The sequence below is a fragment of the Theropithecus gelada genome, chromosome 13, assembly GCF_003255815.1.
Source record: "Theropithecus gelada isolate Dixy chromosome 13, Tgel_1.0, whole genome shotgun sequence".
NCBI classification, from domain to species: Eukaryota; Metazoa; Chordata; class Mammalia; order Primates; family Cercopithecidae; genus Theropithecus; species Theropithecus gelada.
In genome coordinates, this window is record NC_037681.1 from 3,572,182 (window position 1) to 3,590,160 (window position 17,979).

Genomic DNA, 17,979 nt, shown 5'->3' on the forward strand with positions numbered 1-17,979 from the left:
TGATTATAGCTGCAGGTTACCTTAATGCCAAAAGCAGCAGTGTCCTCTGTGGCGCAGGCTGCTATAATCCTCAACAATGAACCCTAATGGGCCTCCTCTGGGAATGTTGTAGGGTCGGGGCTGCCTGGGGGTTTACTTAGGTCATCAGCTGCAAAGGCTGCAGGGTCCTTTACAGAGCAGACCATGGGGACTGCAGTGGCCCCTGCCTCCTGGCTGATAACAATTGCCTCCTGCTTCTTTCATCTTAGAGGTCTCAGGACTCTCAGGCATGCCATCTTCCAGCAACGCTTTCTGTATGGTTATTCTGGGCATTTTTTCTAATTGTGTTTCTGCACACTCTTAATTGGGCTCTTGAACATTCCAAGGGCTATTTGCCTTCTTGGATAGCTGTACAATTGTTGGTCTTGCCTTTGTTTTTGTGTTTGTATTTTTTTTGGGTAGGCAGGCAAAGGCTGGTGTCTCCTAGTGAGTCATCTCGCTGATATCACTCCCCTAGGACATCGTTTTGATGATGCAATAACACTATCATGGAATAATACTTGGGCATGCTGAGGTGAGAATTAGAGTGTTTAGCATGTGGGAGGAATGTGAATTGCTTTGGTCACAGGGTGGACTGATGCCTGTTGTATTCTCCAACATGGCTGTGACAAGTTTTTTGTAGTAGAGACGGGTTTTCACCGTGTTAGCCAGGTTGGTCTCGATCTCCTGACCTCGTGATCCGCCTGTCTCGGCCTCCCAAAGTGCTGGGATTACAGGCTTGAGCCACCGCGCCTGGCCTCTTATCTACTTCTAACCTGGAAGCCCCAACTTTGAGTTGTCCCACCTCACCAGACCAAACCAATGTACATGTTACATATATTGATTCATGTCTCGTGTCTCCCTAAAATGTATAAAAGCAAGCTGTACCCTGACAACCTTGGGCGCATGTCATCAGGACCTCCTGAGGCTGTGTCACAGGAGCATCCTTAACTTTGGCAAAGTAAACTTCCTGAATTGACTGAGCCCTGTCTCAGATATTTAGAGTTCACAGCAATGATTTCAGACACCCCAGGGAGAGGTGCCTCTACTGCGTGGCTCCTGGCCCAGTCTCAGACTAGACTGTAAGCTCCCTCATTTTTGTATCCCCAGTGCCTGGCACTTGAGGACCCATGATATGTATTTTTGTCTTTGTTGAATTGTTTAATGAACTCATTAGTAATGCAAAGGTCTAACTGCATATTTACAGATATTTATGTGTGCACCACATTATGAGTGGTGAGAAGTAGGAATTCAAAGAGACAAAATCAGACTTTCCCTCCCCAAAATGCTTATAAAGCCATGAAGAAGACAAGACATAGACACATCGAATATAAATAAAATACAAAAGGATATACCCTGACATGCCAAATATGTGTTCACATAACCAAAGTCCCTCTTGCCAAATTCCTGTCGTCTAAAGCAGTTTTTCCTAAAACATACTCTTCAGAATACCAGTTTCTCAGGGTGCCAATGTGACGAAAAGCTTTGGTGGTCAGATGAGTTCAGGCCTGGGTTAGGCTGATTTCTTTACCAGAGGGTTTCTTGAAGACTTAAAGAAATCTGTATTGAGATATAAATTGTATAGCATAAAGTTCACCCACTTTAAGTAAACAACTCGTGGCTTTTAGTATAGAGTTGTGCAGCCATCCCCACACTGTCACTGCAGAACATTTCCATCACCACCAAAAACATCTCATGCTGTTTGTAGCCGTTTCCCATCCCCTTCCTTCCTAGCCCCTGACAACCAATAATTTACCTTCTGCCTCTATAGATTTGCCTATTCTGGACATTTCACAGAGATGGAATCATTTACTGTGTGACCTTCTGCGATCAGCTTCTTTCATTCAACTTAATGTTTTCAAGGTTCATCCACATTGTCACATGTGTGCACTGATGGACATTTGAGTTGTTTCCACTTTTTGGCTATCATAAATAACATTCTTATAAACATTCATGAGCAAGTTTTATTTGACCCTATGTTTTCAGTTCTCTTGGGTCTATACAGAGGAGTGAATTCCTGGGTCATACTGTGAATCTATTAAACCTCTTTTCTGTATAAATTACTCTCTGTCAGGTATTTCTTCATAGCAGCATGAGAATGAACGAATACAGTAAATTGGTACCAAGGTAGTGGGGGATTGCTATAAGATACCTGAGAATGTGGAAGCAGCTTTTGAACTGGGTAATGGGCAGAGGTTGGAACAGTTTGGAGGACTCAGAAGACAGGCAGATGTGGCAAAGTTCGGAACTTCCCAGAGACTTGTTGAATGGCTCTGATAAAAATGCTGATAGTGATATGGACAATGAAGTCCAGGATAAGGTGGTCTCAGATGGAGATGAGAAACGTATTGGGAACTTGAATAAACATGATTCTTGCTATGCTTTAGCAAAGAGACTGGCAGCATTTTGCCCCTGCCTTAAATATCTGTGGAACTTTGAACTTGAGAGACATAATTTAAGGTATCTGGCCAAAGAAATTTCAAAGCAGCAAATTGTTCAAGAGATGACTTGGGTGCTCTTTAAAGCCTTCAGTTTTATGCACTTACAAAGATATGGTTTGGAACTGGAACTCATGTTTAAAAGGGAAGCAGAGCACAAAAGTTCAGAAAAATTAACCAGAAGGAATTAAACCCCATGGCTGCTTGATGAAGTGGGAAAGGTGGATAAAAAAGACAGAGAAAAGATGCAAAATACACAATCCATCATTTAAAAGGGGGAAATTATTACAGAGCCCGGGATAGCAAACACATAAAAGTAGAATAGAATGAAAAAAATTATGGCAACTATTTTGACTAAACTAAAAAGAAACCTATAATGAAAACTTTTCTATAAGGAAAATTTCAATCTTATATTTGGTTTACTGATGACTGGAACAAACCTTGTGAAAATTACACAAACTTCAAGATAATTAAAAAGAAGGAAATGTTTCCAGAATTATTATATGTGGTCACAATAAACTTCATTTCCAAAACGAATAAAAGCATTAAAAACAGAAAATTAATTCCTGCATCTGACATGAACACAGATGTAAAAAGCATAAAAAGCACATATATGTGTAGTTCCTATATATATATATTTGAAATATCTATCTATATATATCTGTATATACCTATATAGGTGTTTATAGATATCTAAATACATCTAATCTGTATATATGTAAATATACATATATGTGTGTTAATGTACATATATGTAAATATAAATGCATATCTGTATATAGCTATATATGTATGTAGTCATATATTAAATTATATATGCCTATAAAATATAATTTCTGTATATATCTATATATTAAGAAGTAGATATAGCAATATACGTTATAGCTCTTATGCTTAAAACTCAGGCAAATTTTAATAATTGCAATTTCTGAGTGACAGTCATAAAATGAAAGGTAGGACAGGCTTTGTTAACTAATTTTAGAAAAAAATTTATATTGTTTTATTTAAATGTTTTATTTTCCTTTTTTTTTTTAATTTGGAGACAAGGATTTGCTGTTTCCCAAGCTGAAGAGTAGTGGCAATTCACAGGTGAAAACTTTTCTTCACTTTTGAAATAAGTTTATATCTTGCTTGGAATTTTAACTTAAATAAATAATAAATGTACATTTAAAAACCTGCTACTTTGATCTAATCTGTGAGAATTATTTAAATTCTCATCCAATAGAAGACAAAATCAAAGTAAAAAGAAAATCTGGCTCTTGCCAGAGAGACACAGCTCTTTACTGTCAGATCTGAGGTAATTGCCCAGACCTTCTTGCTCATACAGTTGCAGCCCACTGCAAGAATAGAAGATGTGAGGATAGCATTACTCAGTTGCACCTTGAGCTCACTGACAATATATATTGTTAACTATCTTTACTGAGGATAATAATAGTTAAAATAAATCGCATTGATTTTTAAATGTACAGTTTTTATGAATTTTTGCAAATAAATAATCCTTCTAACCACCTCCAAAGTCAAAATATAAAGTATTTTCACAACCCCTAAAAGTTCTTTCTGAGCAAGTTACATGATCAACTTGCTCTCTACCCCATAGATTAGGCAACTTTTAGCCCATTTTGAAAGGTCCACTCATAGCTCTTCCACAATGACTTTGTCTCTAATCCTCTGTTCTGTTTTTCCTGGGATCTGATGATTTGTTCAAACCCATAGGCAATGTCATTGAATGGCTGATCTCTCTTTGCAAAATGAACAAGGATGTAACACTTGCAGTTTGCTCATGGTTATGATTTTTACTCTCCAGGCCATCCCTGACTGTGGGAATGATGTGACATCAGTCCAGCATCCACTGATAGAACTCTGTCCAGCATAGGATCATTGTAGACATACAAAGAAGGAGGACTGACTTACCTAGTAGACAATGATGTAATTTTTAGCATGAGGGAAAATCATCTCCATTCATACTCTTTGGTACCTCCAGTAAGTTAGAAAAATATTTTAAGGTGACACACAAATTTGGTGAGTGTTTTAGAAATACATCAAATTTCAAGGAATTGCAAAGGAAATTCCTATAGCCAGAGCAGGTACTATATCTTGTTCTAGAAACCAACTATTTTGATGAGGAATAACTAGAATTATCTTAAGAGACTGAATTTATTAAAATATTTTGTAAGCATGCACGTTTCTTACATATATGTAAATGACCGAAACTCCTTGCACCCAACTACTTATCAGATAAATATATATATGCACCTACATTAATGTTTTTATATATATGTGGAGTTTCCATAAATAAGGTAAATTTTACACTTTTTATCTAAATATTATTTTTTAAATTTATTTTTAAATTTCTCCTTGGTAGCTTTATAAATAGATTACTAAATATTTATACTTCTGCCTTTAATTACAATAAAATACATCTAATATGGGTGAATGTGTAAATATTACACTAGTCACTTTTTTTGCACAATGATGATTTGTAACCAACTACTTAAAAGTCAGTGTATTACATCAAGTTTTATCGTGTTTGTGGATGCTCATTTTAACATTAACACGACTCTTCAAGGCAGGGCTCAGCTGGGTGGCTTGGCTGCAGGGAACAGAGCTTGTTTCTAACCTATGGATTGTATTCATCTGAGATCAAGGTTAAAGGGCAGTATCTACCCAGGCACCACATTCTAATGGAGGCTGCAGGAGTGGGTAACCTCCCCAAACCAAGTTGAGCTGGTGAATGAAGTCTAATAATTTTGAATACAGATCATAAATTTTAAGTTATTCTTTCACCTTGGTAATTACTGTGGTTCCTACAAACTTTTACTCCATTTAAACATCAAAGCATTTTATTATTCCATGTATAGATAATTATGTTTCTCCACATTTACAATCTTCCAATTGTTTTCAAATGTCATGTTGCATTGATTAGAAAATAAAGCTGGATATGGTTACAACATGTAGCTTTCTACTGAAATTTTTTAAAATAGCCTCATTGCCATAATAGTATACAGAGTTGCTCTTGTCGCCTAGGCTGGAGGGCAGTGGTGTGATCTCAGATCACTATAAAGTCTCTCTCCTGGTTCAAGCGATTCTCCTGCCTCAGCCTCCCAAGTAGCTGGGGTTACAGGTGCCCACCACCACGATATCTCTTTAGCTGAAATAAATATCACATAGAATATAGTTTCTTAAACCTTTTATAGATCACCTGTTACCAACTACCATGGCTAAATGAAGGTTCTCATTCAGTGAACTGAAGGTCATTCTGCTATTTAGCATAGGTAGCATGCTCTCAGTGCGCTAATGATCCTACTGGATTCTGGATACATGTTGGGTAGCAAAGAATTTTCATAATTTAAAAAAATGTTATACCAATGTTCAGGTTTTTCTGTTGTTTTGGTTTTTTATCAAGAAAGGTTTATCATTTGTTTGTAAAATGATTGTTATATATGTAATATAATTTCCTGATTTTTAAGCTGTGTCTATGATGTAGGTTATCTTGCTATGTAACAAGTGCAAGTACATTCAAATGTATTTTGAGGCCATCCATAACTGGCAAAATTTTTCACTATGTTGTGAAAATACTGACCATGTTGGGTTTTCAGCTGTCAGTTCCTCATTATCACCATTACTTCTGAAAACACATTCTTCAGAACCACTTTTTCCTCTATAGTTTCCTGTAGAGTTGTTCACGGTGGGATCCTTCCATGAGATTTGGAAGACGGAAGAGAATGATTCAAAGCTCACTGACACCTGCAGACAGGCAAGTGGACTTAGTTGAGAACTAGAGAATCACCTAGAGAGATGCTGCAGGAGGCTGAGAGCATCAGCACCCACATTCTGGGCTTCTCAGACAGATCCAAGGACCACGTGGTTAGGCAGCTCACACCTGCAGGGGAGGGTGCACCCTGGTTTCTGGAGGAGCGCCAGAGAATCCCATCTCTAGTATCTGCTTCCCTGACTAACATCAACCCGGCTTTGAAAACCTGTAGTTTAGACACTAACTCTGTAAATAAAAACAATTTCTGCTTGGAAGAGCTAGAGTGGCTTCTCTTTGGCTATAAGAACTCCAATTATCCCACAACAGACTGCTCAGGTGGTTAAATCTCTTTATTAAATCAGGACTGGCATTTCATGTCTTTGCTTCTGGGGATGAGGAGGAAAGAGAGTGGGTGCAAAGGAGCCAACTCATCACAATCTACCAAAATTTCCAGATGACCTTCAAAACCTGGCTGCATCTGGAAAACAACTCGGCAGATTGAGGCACCAGGAGGAGCATCTGGGGCAGCCCAGCCTCACTCATCTGCTATCCTAGTGGTTGATGTTATGACTTGTCACACTGGGAGAGGGAAAATGCTCTCTTGTTGACAGTAATATGTTGCAAAATCTTCAGGCTGCAGGCTGCTGATGGTAAGAGTGAAATCTCTTCCATATCCGCTGCCACTGAACTGAGATGGCACCCCTCTCTGCAAACCGGATGCCCTATAGGTCAAGAACTTAGGTGCTTTCCATGTTTTCTGTGGATACCAATTTAAATAGTTGCTAATGCTTTGACTAGCCTGGCAAGTGATGTTGACTCTGTCTCCTACAGATGCAGAGAGGGAGGATGGAGGCTGGGTCATCTGGATGTCACATCTGGCATCTCAGATTGGAAACACAAAAACAAATATTTACACTTTTAACCATATTATATGATAATTTCCCTGAAGAGCCAGGCTGTACAGAGCACACTGGCTGAGTAAATTCCTAGTGTTCTCCTTCCTTACGTGGGAACAAGAGCAGCAGGAGCCCCAGGAGCTGAGCGGGGGCCCTCATGTCCACGCTGTGTCCTGATGGGACTGACTCCTGCACAGGTTGCAACCAGACTATAAAAAAGTCTTCAGGTCAGGGGGCTGTGTTCTAGAACATGCAAATCAGCAGGGGATGGGGCAGGCTGGGCACAGCTGCAGGGCTGGCTCATCTCAGTAACTCAGCACAGGGGCAGTGTCCTCAAGGTCCCAGGTCAGACCAGGCCTGATAGATTTGCCTGGAGGGATTGTATTTCTCTCTAGATCCATTGTTTCAACAAGAGATATTTTGGGGAAAAAAAAGTCAAAATTTAATACAAACCTAAGGACTACATGGAGTAGTATATTTTAGAGTTGTATTGGGAGTATATAGGAGAGTATGACCACTTGTAGGGAATGTCGTCTAATAATGTCTTAGAGAGTGGGGCTATCAGGTCTTCAAGTTACTTGAATGGATGTGATGAGAATAACAATCCCTTTTGCTATACTGACAACAACTCTGTGATTTTCCCATTGCTCCCATTGTTTCTTGTGGGAAAAAAGCCTTTATCAGAAGCATACTTAAATATTCAAAGGTATTTTGTAGTGACCTTAAACATTTATTATTACCAGTGTATTTTCAAGCAATTCCCTGCAGATGCACAATAATGATGCTGTGATTCCTCAATACCTCTGCCACTCACACATCTTCCATTACCCAGAGCTGTAGTTCTCTGTAATAACCAGGGACTAAATGAACAGCACTTTCATCTTGGTGACCCATATGATCAATTGTCTTCACAGGAAGAACAAGGTAACGTACCATTGCTAATGCTCTGAGCTGCCTTTCCTACTGGAATGTTCTCAGGTGTTCAGGTACAGCTTCCAAAAAACTGGGCTTTCTAGAAAGCAGGTGAGGGAGAGGCCCTGGGGAAAGGCCAGATCAGTGGACACTTTCTCTTCTGTGAGGGTAGTGACTACTCAGTGCATATCCCTGCCCTGCACTATCGATGCCACTTTCCTCTTTGACTCTTCAGCAGTATGTGGGGACATCATCCTTACCCAGATGCCGGCCTCCTTGCCTCACTTCCAGGAGAGAGAATCTGCATCTCTTACCAAGCCACCGCCCATGTACATGAAGAAATCCTTTGAATCTCGATAAAACTTGGAAACGGATTTGAACCCCTATACCTCACATATCTGCCTCTGCCCAGGCATCCCAGCCTGATTGTGCATCAAGGCAAGTGGAATCAACTACATCGACATGAAAAGACTAGAACCTGGGGAGTCCAGGGAGCATTACTCATGCCTCACTAGGAATGGCCAGACCACAGTGGTATAGTCTGTACACAGATCTCCTGCTGCTTTCCAGGGGCCTGAATTTCAAGGGAAATTACTGGCAAACTGCTTGCTAAGATTTAGGTTCAGAGAGAAGAAGCTCTGGATTGAAATACACAAATTTTTGTGTACGGGGACTAGGGGGTGAATGTAGCAGTCACTCTTGCTACCCTTTGCCTTTCCCCTTTGCTGTACTTCTGCTGACTCCCCATGGCCATATCTGTTCCTCACTGCTCTATCTGAAGCTGGAGAAGGCAGCTCTGCCTGCACACATGGCCTTTCACAGCACCTGGAATGAGTATCCTCTAGGAAAGCCCTCAATCAGTGAGGACAGTGGAGGTGTATACATACCCCAGCTCCCTCCCTTCTCAGGTGGAATAATAGCAAGATATTTTCCCATGTTTCCACATGGGCTTGAGCTCCAGTCATCCTCAGCTGTAGCTCCTTGATGAGGAGACTTTTGGTATCCCTACTTTCTTTCCTCTTTCACTGCCTTGTTTCCTCCCAGTGTTTCCTGTGCATTATAAATATGTTGCCTGCCTAGGCATCATTATCCCTGAAAGATCCAACCTAAGAAAGTGGAAAAACACTCTTTCTTGGACAGTATGGTCTGAGTTCTTGCCAATTCTTTTTTTTTTTTTTTTTTAAATGCAAAGAGATATTCAGAAAGTTTAGGAAACACCTGAATTATCTTGGAATGATCATCCTCAGTTCTTCAAAATAGTTCTATTTTGTCATTTTTTAGTGTCAATTTTAATAAGACACACAGGACATTTCACTGTGAATAGGGCTAGCACCAGAATACTTCTTATGTATAAAAGCTCTTGGATAAATCCTTTAACTCTCATACTCTCTAGGTATCTGATTAGCTCTTGTATTCTCTGGATATGAGAAAAGTAGGGGGCTATTTGTTCATTTGTTTTCATATTCGGAGAGAAATCAGATTTACAAGACACAATTTGAGAGGGAAGGACTGGGTCAGAGAGATGAGGATGGTAGAGAAGATGCGAAGTGTTTAGGACAATGCAAGATGTGCCCCTGCCCTCAAATCTTAAAGAAAGACATTTAATATTTGTGAAGGCTTTGAGGAAGTTTTGCTTTGTAGATAAAACTGCAGAAAGGCCTGAGTTTATAATTGTGGTAACCTTGGCAAGGTTCAGAGGTAGCAAGGGGCTTGTGTTAAGAATTCCACACCACCCTTCTGGCTTTGTCTCTTCTCTGAGTTTAAAAGCCATTCATTCCTCTACAGAACAAACGTGGCCGTGTGGAAGCAACATATTTATCTAAGCTGGGTTCAAGCTCAGCCCTGATAATTACTGGCCATGTATCTTTGGGCAAACCACACCTGTGCTCTGATGAACGGTTTACTCATCTGTGAAAAGTAGCACCAAGGATATCAAGGGTTGTCCTGAAGGTTTCTCTAGTTGATGCACCAGGAAATGTATCAGTACATATATATGTATGAAAAGATCACTTAGGACCCCTTTTCTGCATCCTTGAATTCTTAGAATGAAGATTCTAGATAAGATATTATTACTCAGATGTCATGTTCTACTAAGAATTATCAATATTTATCATATAACTAACAGATGCTCCAGTATACACTGTGGGGTTTCCTGTACACTATTTCCATCACAGAAATCTTCTTCTAATATATGTAACATTAGAGAATTGAACGTGGAGATTCCCAATCATTACACTACCTTTAGGCTGGATTTATTCTAAGCCCCATTTGTATTAGTATTTTGGGGCTGCTATAACAAATTAACCAAAACTTTGGTAACTTAAAGCAACAGAAACATATTCTCTTATAGTTCTGGAGGCCAGAAGTCCAGCACCAGTTTCGGCAGCCAAGAGCAGGCTGTTATCAGACAAAGCTGCTAGTTATCAGACAAAGCTGCTACAGGGGTTCCAGGGGCAAGTCTATTTCTTTACTTCTTTCAGCTTTTGGTGACTTAAGCTTTCATTGGCTTGAGTCCAAATCATTTCAATCTCTGTTGATGTCTTCAAATGATCTTCTCTTCTGCAGGCTTTTAAAAAATGACATTTTTTAAATGGTCAATACAGGACAATCTGCCCATTTTATAATCCTTAGTTTACATGTGCAAAGGCTCTTTTCCTATGAAAGGTACCTGTACACGTTCCATGGAATAGAACCTGATCATTTGAGCATCATACTCTGCACTAAACCATTACAGAATGACTCTTCAGTGTTGGTACTAAACACATATCACATGTTCTTCTCTCTCCCTCTCACCTCCTCTCGTTCTCTCTTTCTTCCTTGTGATTATGAATCTCTTCACTTCGCTAAGTGTATCCAGAGCCATCTATGTCCAGGTTTGAGCAGCACACATAGGAGAGCCTGCATAGGCATTATTGTTCTGAAATGTTGTGGTTTTGCTTAGAGAACTGCTCCGTCCCTCATTATCATTCAGAAAGAAAGACACAGCCAAAGACAGCCCTCAGCCATCTGGGGAGAAGCTGTCTTTACAGGGAACAGACAAGGGCTATCATTCTCTGGACCTCTGCTTATCTCAGATGCCTGTGGGCCTCAGCCCTCAGTGGGGGTCTGTGTGGCCCCTGGCTGGAGTAGGATCCAACAGGATCCTTATTAGAATATCTGATTCACAGAAGGCAGTGCGTGTAAGGTAGGAGATCCTGAGGCTGATCCTGCTCAGAGAGAGTGGGAAAGGTGGATGGGTCAGCTTGCGCTGCCACATGAAAAAAAACTGGACTGGATGGCATAAACCACAGAATTTAATTTTCATATTTCTGGTGCCTGGAATATCCCAGATCAATGTCCAGCAGGGTTTGCTTTCTGGTAAAGACCTTCTTCCTGGTTTGTGGATACCATCTTCTCACCATGTCTTCACACAGCCTTTCCGTAGAGTGGAAGGCAGTTAGAGAGAGAAGGGAAAAAGGAGAGCTCTCTGGATTTTATAAAAACACCAATTCGCCGGGCGCGGTGGCTCACGCCTGTAATCCCAGCACTTTGGAAGGCCAAGACGAGCAGATCACAAGGTCAGGAGATCGAGACCATCCTGGTTAACACGGTGAAACCCCGTCTCTACTAAAAATACAAAAAAATAACGGGGCGTGGTGGCGGGCGCCTGTAGTCCCAGCTACTCATGAGGCTGAGGCAAGAGAATGGCGTGAATCCGGGAGGCGGAGCCTGCAGTGAGTGGAGATCGGGTCCCCGCACTCCAGCCTGGGCGACAGAGTGAGACTCTGCCTCAAAAACAAACAAACAAACAAAAACAAAGCATGACTTCTACTGGATCAGGGAACGCCCCTTATGACCTCGATTACATTTTAGGGTCCTAATATCTATAGTCACAATGAAAATTAGGGTTTCAACATGAATCTGAGGGCACAATTCAGTCCATAGCAGGTGGGACACAGCCAAGGCCGTGCTTCCAGTCTCAGGGCACGGGGCAGGTTCCCACAACTCAGCACACGGGTGGTTCCCCCAAGTGTCACAGGAAAGACCTGACTCTAACTCTAGGGCTCCCTGTTGATAATGGGACACCAGCGCTCCTACTTTCCCAGTGTTCCTGAGACCATGGTGTTGTCTTTTGTTTATTGTGGAGTGTGTTTGCCATCTTCAGACAGGTCTTTGACATAGCAAGGATATCCCTGGGGGGCTCAAGCCCCACAGACCCTCCAGTGTTGGCTGCCACATCCTCCCTGGAGCAGCCACTAAAGTTTCCTGCTGTCCTCATGGCTGCAGGGATGCTCAGTCACGTCACTGGGAGGAGGTCCTAGTGTGTCCTGTCCTCACCTGCTACAGGCATACTTGACTTGAACTATGTTTGTTTTACTCCAACGGACATTTTATATCACATTGTTTACAGTAGAGACATACCCCTCCACCATTGACCCTTTCCACACTGCTGCACCCACCAGGTGATTTGCATATTGTGCCCTAGGGGAGGAGGTAAAAGCTCAGCTGTAACCTTGCCTTGACAGACCAGGACTCCTCAGTTCACCTCACAATGAGGCTCTCTGCTCAGCTCCTGGGGCGGCTAATGCTCTGGCTCCCTGGTAAAGACAGAAAAAATATGACGTGGGAAAATGGGGTCAGAAGGTGAGTTCTGGGTGTTCCACAGCTTCCCATATTTATTTCAACCATGTGTTAGAGGAACATGGTCTATGCTCCAGGAAAGAGAATTCGTATTTTTGTCTTAAGAATAATCAGGATTCACCTCCAAGGAACAATGACCTCTGATTAAGATCCTGAAAATAAAGAGTTCCAGCATAATGGGCTCATTTTAGAAAGTCTACTTTTCATGATATAAATCAAAACTTGAAAATATATGTAACTGTAAAACGGGGAAATCATGAAAACTGCTCATAATGTGTCTATATAACTTGCACTTCTCTGTTATTATTTCAGGATCCAGTGGGGATATTGTGATGGCCCAGACTCCACTCTCCTGGCCTGTCAGCCTGTCACCCCTGGAGAGCCACCCCCATCTCCTGCAGGTCTAGTCAGAGCCTCTTGTCCAGTGATGGATACACCTATTTGTATTGGTTCCTGCAGAAGCCAGGCCAGTCTCCACAGCTCCTGATCTATTTTGTTTCAAACCGGGCCTCTGGAGTCCCAGACAGGTTCAATGGCAGTGGGTCAGGCACTGATTTAACACTGAAAATCAGCCGGGTGGGGCTGAGGCCTCATGTCCTCTTCCTCAAAGACTCTCCAGGCAACTGCCTGAGCCCACCTGGCTCTACCCTCTGTGGACACATCCCCTGGCACCACAACCTCTCCTTCCACACTGAGGCTGAGCTTCCTTGGGAGCTTTGTGTTTGGGGCCATCACACTGTGCAGGGTCCCAATGAGCGTCTTGCTCACAGGAGGATGTGCAACATCTCCAGGTTCCAAAGTAGTGTTTATGATGGTGAAATCCCTTGAATTTTGGTTAGATGTGAGTCCCCACTTGTGAATACCTTCTACAGACATGTCATTCTTTGTTTTGCAAAATATTTTCTATAAAACATCCTTTCTTTGTTTTTGAACATTTTTTTGGTTAGGAATATAATTTTAATTGCACTACCTTTAGTTTCCACACTGGTGATTGTGGGAGTGAAATCAATAGATTTTAGTTTGTATGTGTGTTCTCACTCATGAATGGAAAAGTAAAGACTTGTCATTCTTTGTATGTGTGACAAATTCCTTGCTGTATTCCATGATTTCCTTTTTTTTGGCATTTCTGCTTGGAAATACAATTTTAAATTCATTCACAATGGGATCCATCATGTTAGAATAGGCAATAATTTCTGATGTGATTCATTTTTTAACCAGAAAAAAAGATATTTTGTCCTTTTGATACAAACATTACTTTAATCATATCACCTCATGACAGGTAACTGACATGCTCATGAATAATTCATAAATATTTTTGGAACATTATTTTAAGTGACTCTATGCAAATCATACATTTTTCTATACCATTACTGTTAGAATACGGAAATCAGATTTATTTTTCAGTAATGACCACATTGTGTAAAAATAATACATTTACTTATTTCAAAATCTTTTATTGATTTTTATGGCAACTTAATATAAAAATTGTCATTTATCAAAACCTGCTGGATTACATTCTGTTGAGCCTTCTGCTCAGCATGTCAGTGCTTCTGACATCTCCCAGACCCAAACAGTGGTCTCTGCTAGACCTCCTCTAAGGATAGAATAAGTTTCAGAAGCTCTGCTTGGCTGCTGTGATTTGACTCGGACTGAGTGACATGACCTCAGGTCTCCTTGTACAAGGACTTCGCTAAATCTTTGGTGATTATGGAAGTAAAGACCTACTCACTACATTACTTTCCTGTGAGGCTCCCAGTGGCACAGGCTTCACCCAGGAAGCCAGGCAGCAGTGCCTTCAACTCTGTGGTTCTTCACAAGTAACATATTTGGCCTCTTTTTGGATCCACATCATCAACTACCATATCCACCACCATCCAATCCACACCCCATCCACCATAATCAAGGGCAGTTTAATTGAACAGTAGCTGACTTCTCTGTGTTCTTTTGATGCTCCCATTCCTGTAGTATGCCCAATCTCAAATTCTGAACTTTGGAAAATAAAACAGTTTACATCATCCTGTATTTTCTCAGTGATCCATGGAAAATATGACATTTTTAGTATACTGCATCTTCCAGCATATGCATTTTATTTTTAAAACCAACTTTTGAAATGTTATTAACTCCCTTTTTCTATCAGCAAGAGGTAATTGTAATCAAAAGATTTTAGTATTGGGAACTTGTGTCTGCTATGAAATTACAAAACATATTTAACACTCACAACCTTGATGTTACTGATTGTCCTCAGCCAATTCCCCCTGAGGAGAACTAGTGGAGAATCCTGTCTCTACTGTCTCATGGAGTGGAGAAGAATGGTAAATAGAAGAAGCAGGGATTTAGAAAGTGGGAAATGCCAATGTTACATATAACCAAATATTTTCTTTAAAATGTACCCAAAACTATAAAACCCTAAGATGTATTCGACATGTTTTGCCAGAGATGATCAATTGTCTGGCTGTTTTGCTCAATAAATTTCAACAAATGCAGGCAAGGAAGGAGGATTCAGATGAGCTTCCATTCTCCTTGCCTTTTCCTCCCAATTTTTTACTCACAGGGCCCTAGAACCTCCTCATTCTCCAGTCGCTTATGAGAGTCAAGGCTGCGGCAGGAGACAGGAACATAAACAGGGCACTGACCTGGCACAATGGCTAACACAGGACTCCCAGCACGTGGGGAGGCCAAGCCAGGTGGGTGGCTTGAGCCCATGAGTCTGGGAACAGGCTGGGCAACATGGTGAAGCACCGACTCTACAAAAAAATAGAAAAATTAGCCATGCTTAGTGGCATGCCCCTGTCGTCCCAGGCAGAGTCCTCAGCAGCAAACTCTGCCCTGAATTCTCCAACAGCCTCTTGTTCTGCAGATTCAGAGACCCTGCTGAACTGTTCCCCAGACAAGCAGCACATGTGAGCAGCTGGGACACACCAGCAGGGAGGTTTCTGTTCGGGGCTGTACCACCGTGGGAGGAAGCTGTGTACCTTGCATGCAGTAATAAACCCCAACATCCTCAGCCTCCACTCTGCTGATTTTCAGTGTGAAATCAGTGTCTGACCCACTGCCACTGAACCTGTCAGGGACTCCAGAGGCCCGGTTGGAAACCTCATAAATCAAGAGCTGTGGAGACTGGCCTGGCTTCTGCAGGTACCAATCCAAATAGGTGCTTCCATCATCACTATCGAAGAGGCTCTGACTAGACCTGCAGGAGATGGAGGCCGGCTCTCCAGGGGTGACGGGCAGGGAGAGTGGAGTCTGGGTCATCACAATGTCCCCACTGGATCCTGAAATAATAACAGAGAAGCACAAGGATATATAGACACATTTTGACCAAGGTTCCTGATTTCCCTTAAGATATTGATTTACAGTTACATATATTTTCAAGTTTGGATTTATATCATAAAAAGTAAACTTTCTAAAATGAACCCATTATTTACTAGCCAGCAGGGAACTCTTTATTTTCAAGATCTTAACCAGAGCCCTGGTCATTGTTCCTGGGAGGTGATTCATGCTTATTCCTGACACAAAAATATGAATTCTTTTTCCTGGAGCATAGACCATGTGCCTCTAACACATTCTTGAAATAAATATATGAAGGTGTGGAGCCCAGAACTCACCTTCCCATCCCATTTTCCCACCTCATTTTAATCCTCTCCTTACCAGGGAGCCAGAGCATTAGCAGTCCCAGGAGCTGAGCAGGGAGCCTCATTGTGAGAAGGTGACCTGAGGAGTCCTGATCAGTCAGGGCAAGGTTAGTGCTGAGCTTTTATCTCACACTCACAATGGAGGGACCTTTTTAGGGGACAACATGCAAATCACCTGGTGGGTGCAGCAGTGTGAAAAGGGTCAGTGGTGGGGGGGGGATGTCTCTTCCATGAACAATGTGACATAAAATGTTCGTTGGAGCAAAACAAACATAGTTCAAGTCAAGTTTGCCTGTGTTCAGGGGAAGAAGGCTCTGATTGTGAAAGTTGGGACCTTGGGCAGGGACACACTGTGCAGAGCATGCCACACTGAGAAAGCACAAGGACCCTGACAATGTGGAAATGTGTTTGTAGGATGCATCTCTGGGAGGTGAATGTCATCCTGCATGGCTCCCTCCAGTCAATCTAGAGAAGAAAACAGCCCCGTTCCCACAAGCACTGATGGGCAGAGGGCCTGCAAATGAAAAGTGCTCCTGAGCCAGTTCAAGTGTTGCCTGGTATCCGCTGTTACCAGGGTAACTGGTGAAGATGATTCAATGCAAGTGTTAGACTCTCCCCTTCCCTGGCACCTGGTAAGTAGGCCCCAAAAAAGCGCTATGGCCAAGGGCCTCACAGGGAGAATGATGTGTATCTCTACATTTAGAGCCAAGAGCCCAGTGTAAGCAAGAGGAAATGGGGCAAGAATTTTACGCCTCAGGCAGTGAATCTAAAATTCCTGGTGACCAACTGTTCAATCTGTGATATATCCCATCATAATCATCTCACATGTACAAGATTAACCAGCAGGATCTCATAGGGAAGAATTTCCTCAGTTAATGATACAGAACAAATAAGAAATGACATTGCATGATGTTTTTCTGGGTGGTGTTTAGGAAAACTCTTCTCACACAGTCTCCCTGGTCATGTGGGATCAGGTCCTATCAGGGCTTCCAGGTTCTTGCCAACCCTGAGTGAGACCTGAGTCTCCCCCAGCCTGGATGTGGTGCAGTCACAGCCGTGAGTCTGCAGTTGAGAAGGAAATTGTCTACGTGAGAAGAGCAAGGACTGCATCTACAGTTTTATGTCTCAGGGTAACCTGTACCTGAAGCTGACATTTTCATGGTTTCATGTAAAGAAGTGCACAGCTCAAGGATGTGAGTCTGCCCCACAGCGGATCATTACAAACGGTAACAATCTCATGTTTCTTCATTTTTTAGTGATGTGCTTATTATTTAATTGAACAGCTCCTGAATAATGGTGCTGATACCAAACACCATCACGAGGACAGTCACATTTCTGGAAAACAAAATCCAGAACAACTGAAAGATTAGCTTGTAGTGCTATGTAATCTTGGATAATTAAACTGAAATTCATATTTGATTGCCCAAGAACACATGAAATTCTAGGTAAGATTCCAGAGGAAAGCTTGATTTCAATATCTACTGGGAAATCTACCAAAATAATCTTTTTTCCAAGATTGGAAAAGTTAATTGAATAAAAATAAAATTGACTTTTAAATATTTCACTCCATTGCAACAATGTAGGTTAAGGAGATCAAATTGTACTTAAGAAATTCAATTAGAATAAAGGCTCACAGTAAGCCGTAGTTAAACTATTTCAATTTTATTTACTCTTTTATCATTAAATTTAGTAAGTTTTGCATACCTGACTTT

The 17,979-nt window shown here is 41.5% G+C and overlaps 1 pseudogene and 2 gene segments (V, D, J or C); 1 reads left to right on the forward strand and 2 right to left on the reverse strand.

The window, feature by feature from the left end:
• Window positions 1-6,781: 6,781 nt before the first annotated feature.
• LOC112605308 lies at window positions 6,782-7,262 on the reverse strand. The segment is given in 2 exon segments: window positions 6,782-7,089; window positions 7,214-7,262. Coding segments are annotated over 2 exon segments (357 nt in total).
• A 5,284-nt stretch (window positions 7,263-12,546) lies between these two features.
• Window positions 12,547-13,463, forward strand: LOC112605309 (annotated as a pseudogene).
• Window positions 13,464-15,494: 2,031 nt separating this feature from the next.
• Window positions 15,495-16,332, reverse strand: LOC112605310. The segment is given in 2 exon segments: window positions 15,495-15,907; window positions 16,284-16,332. Coding segments are annotated over 2 exon segments (462 nt in total).
• Window positions 16,333-17,979: the final 1,647 nt, after the last annotated feature.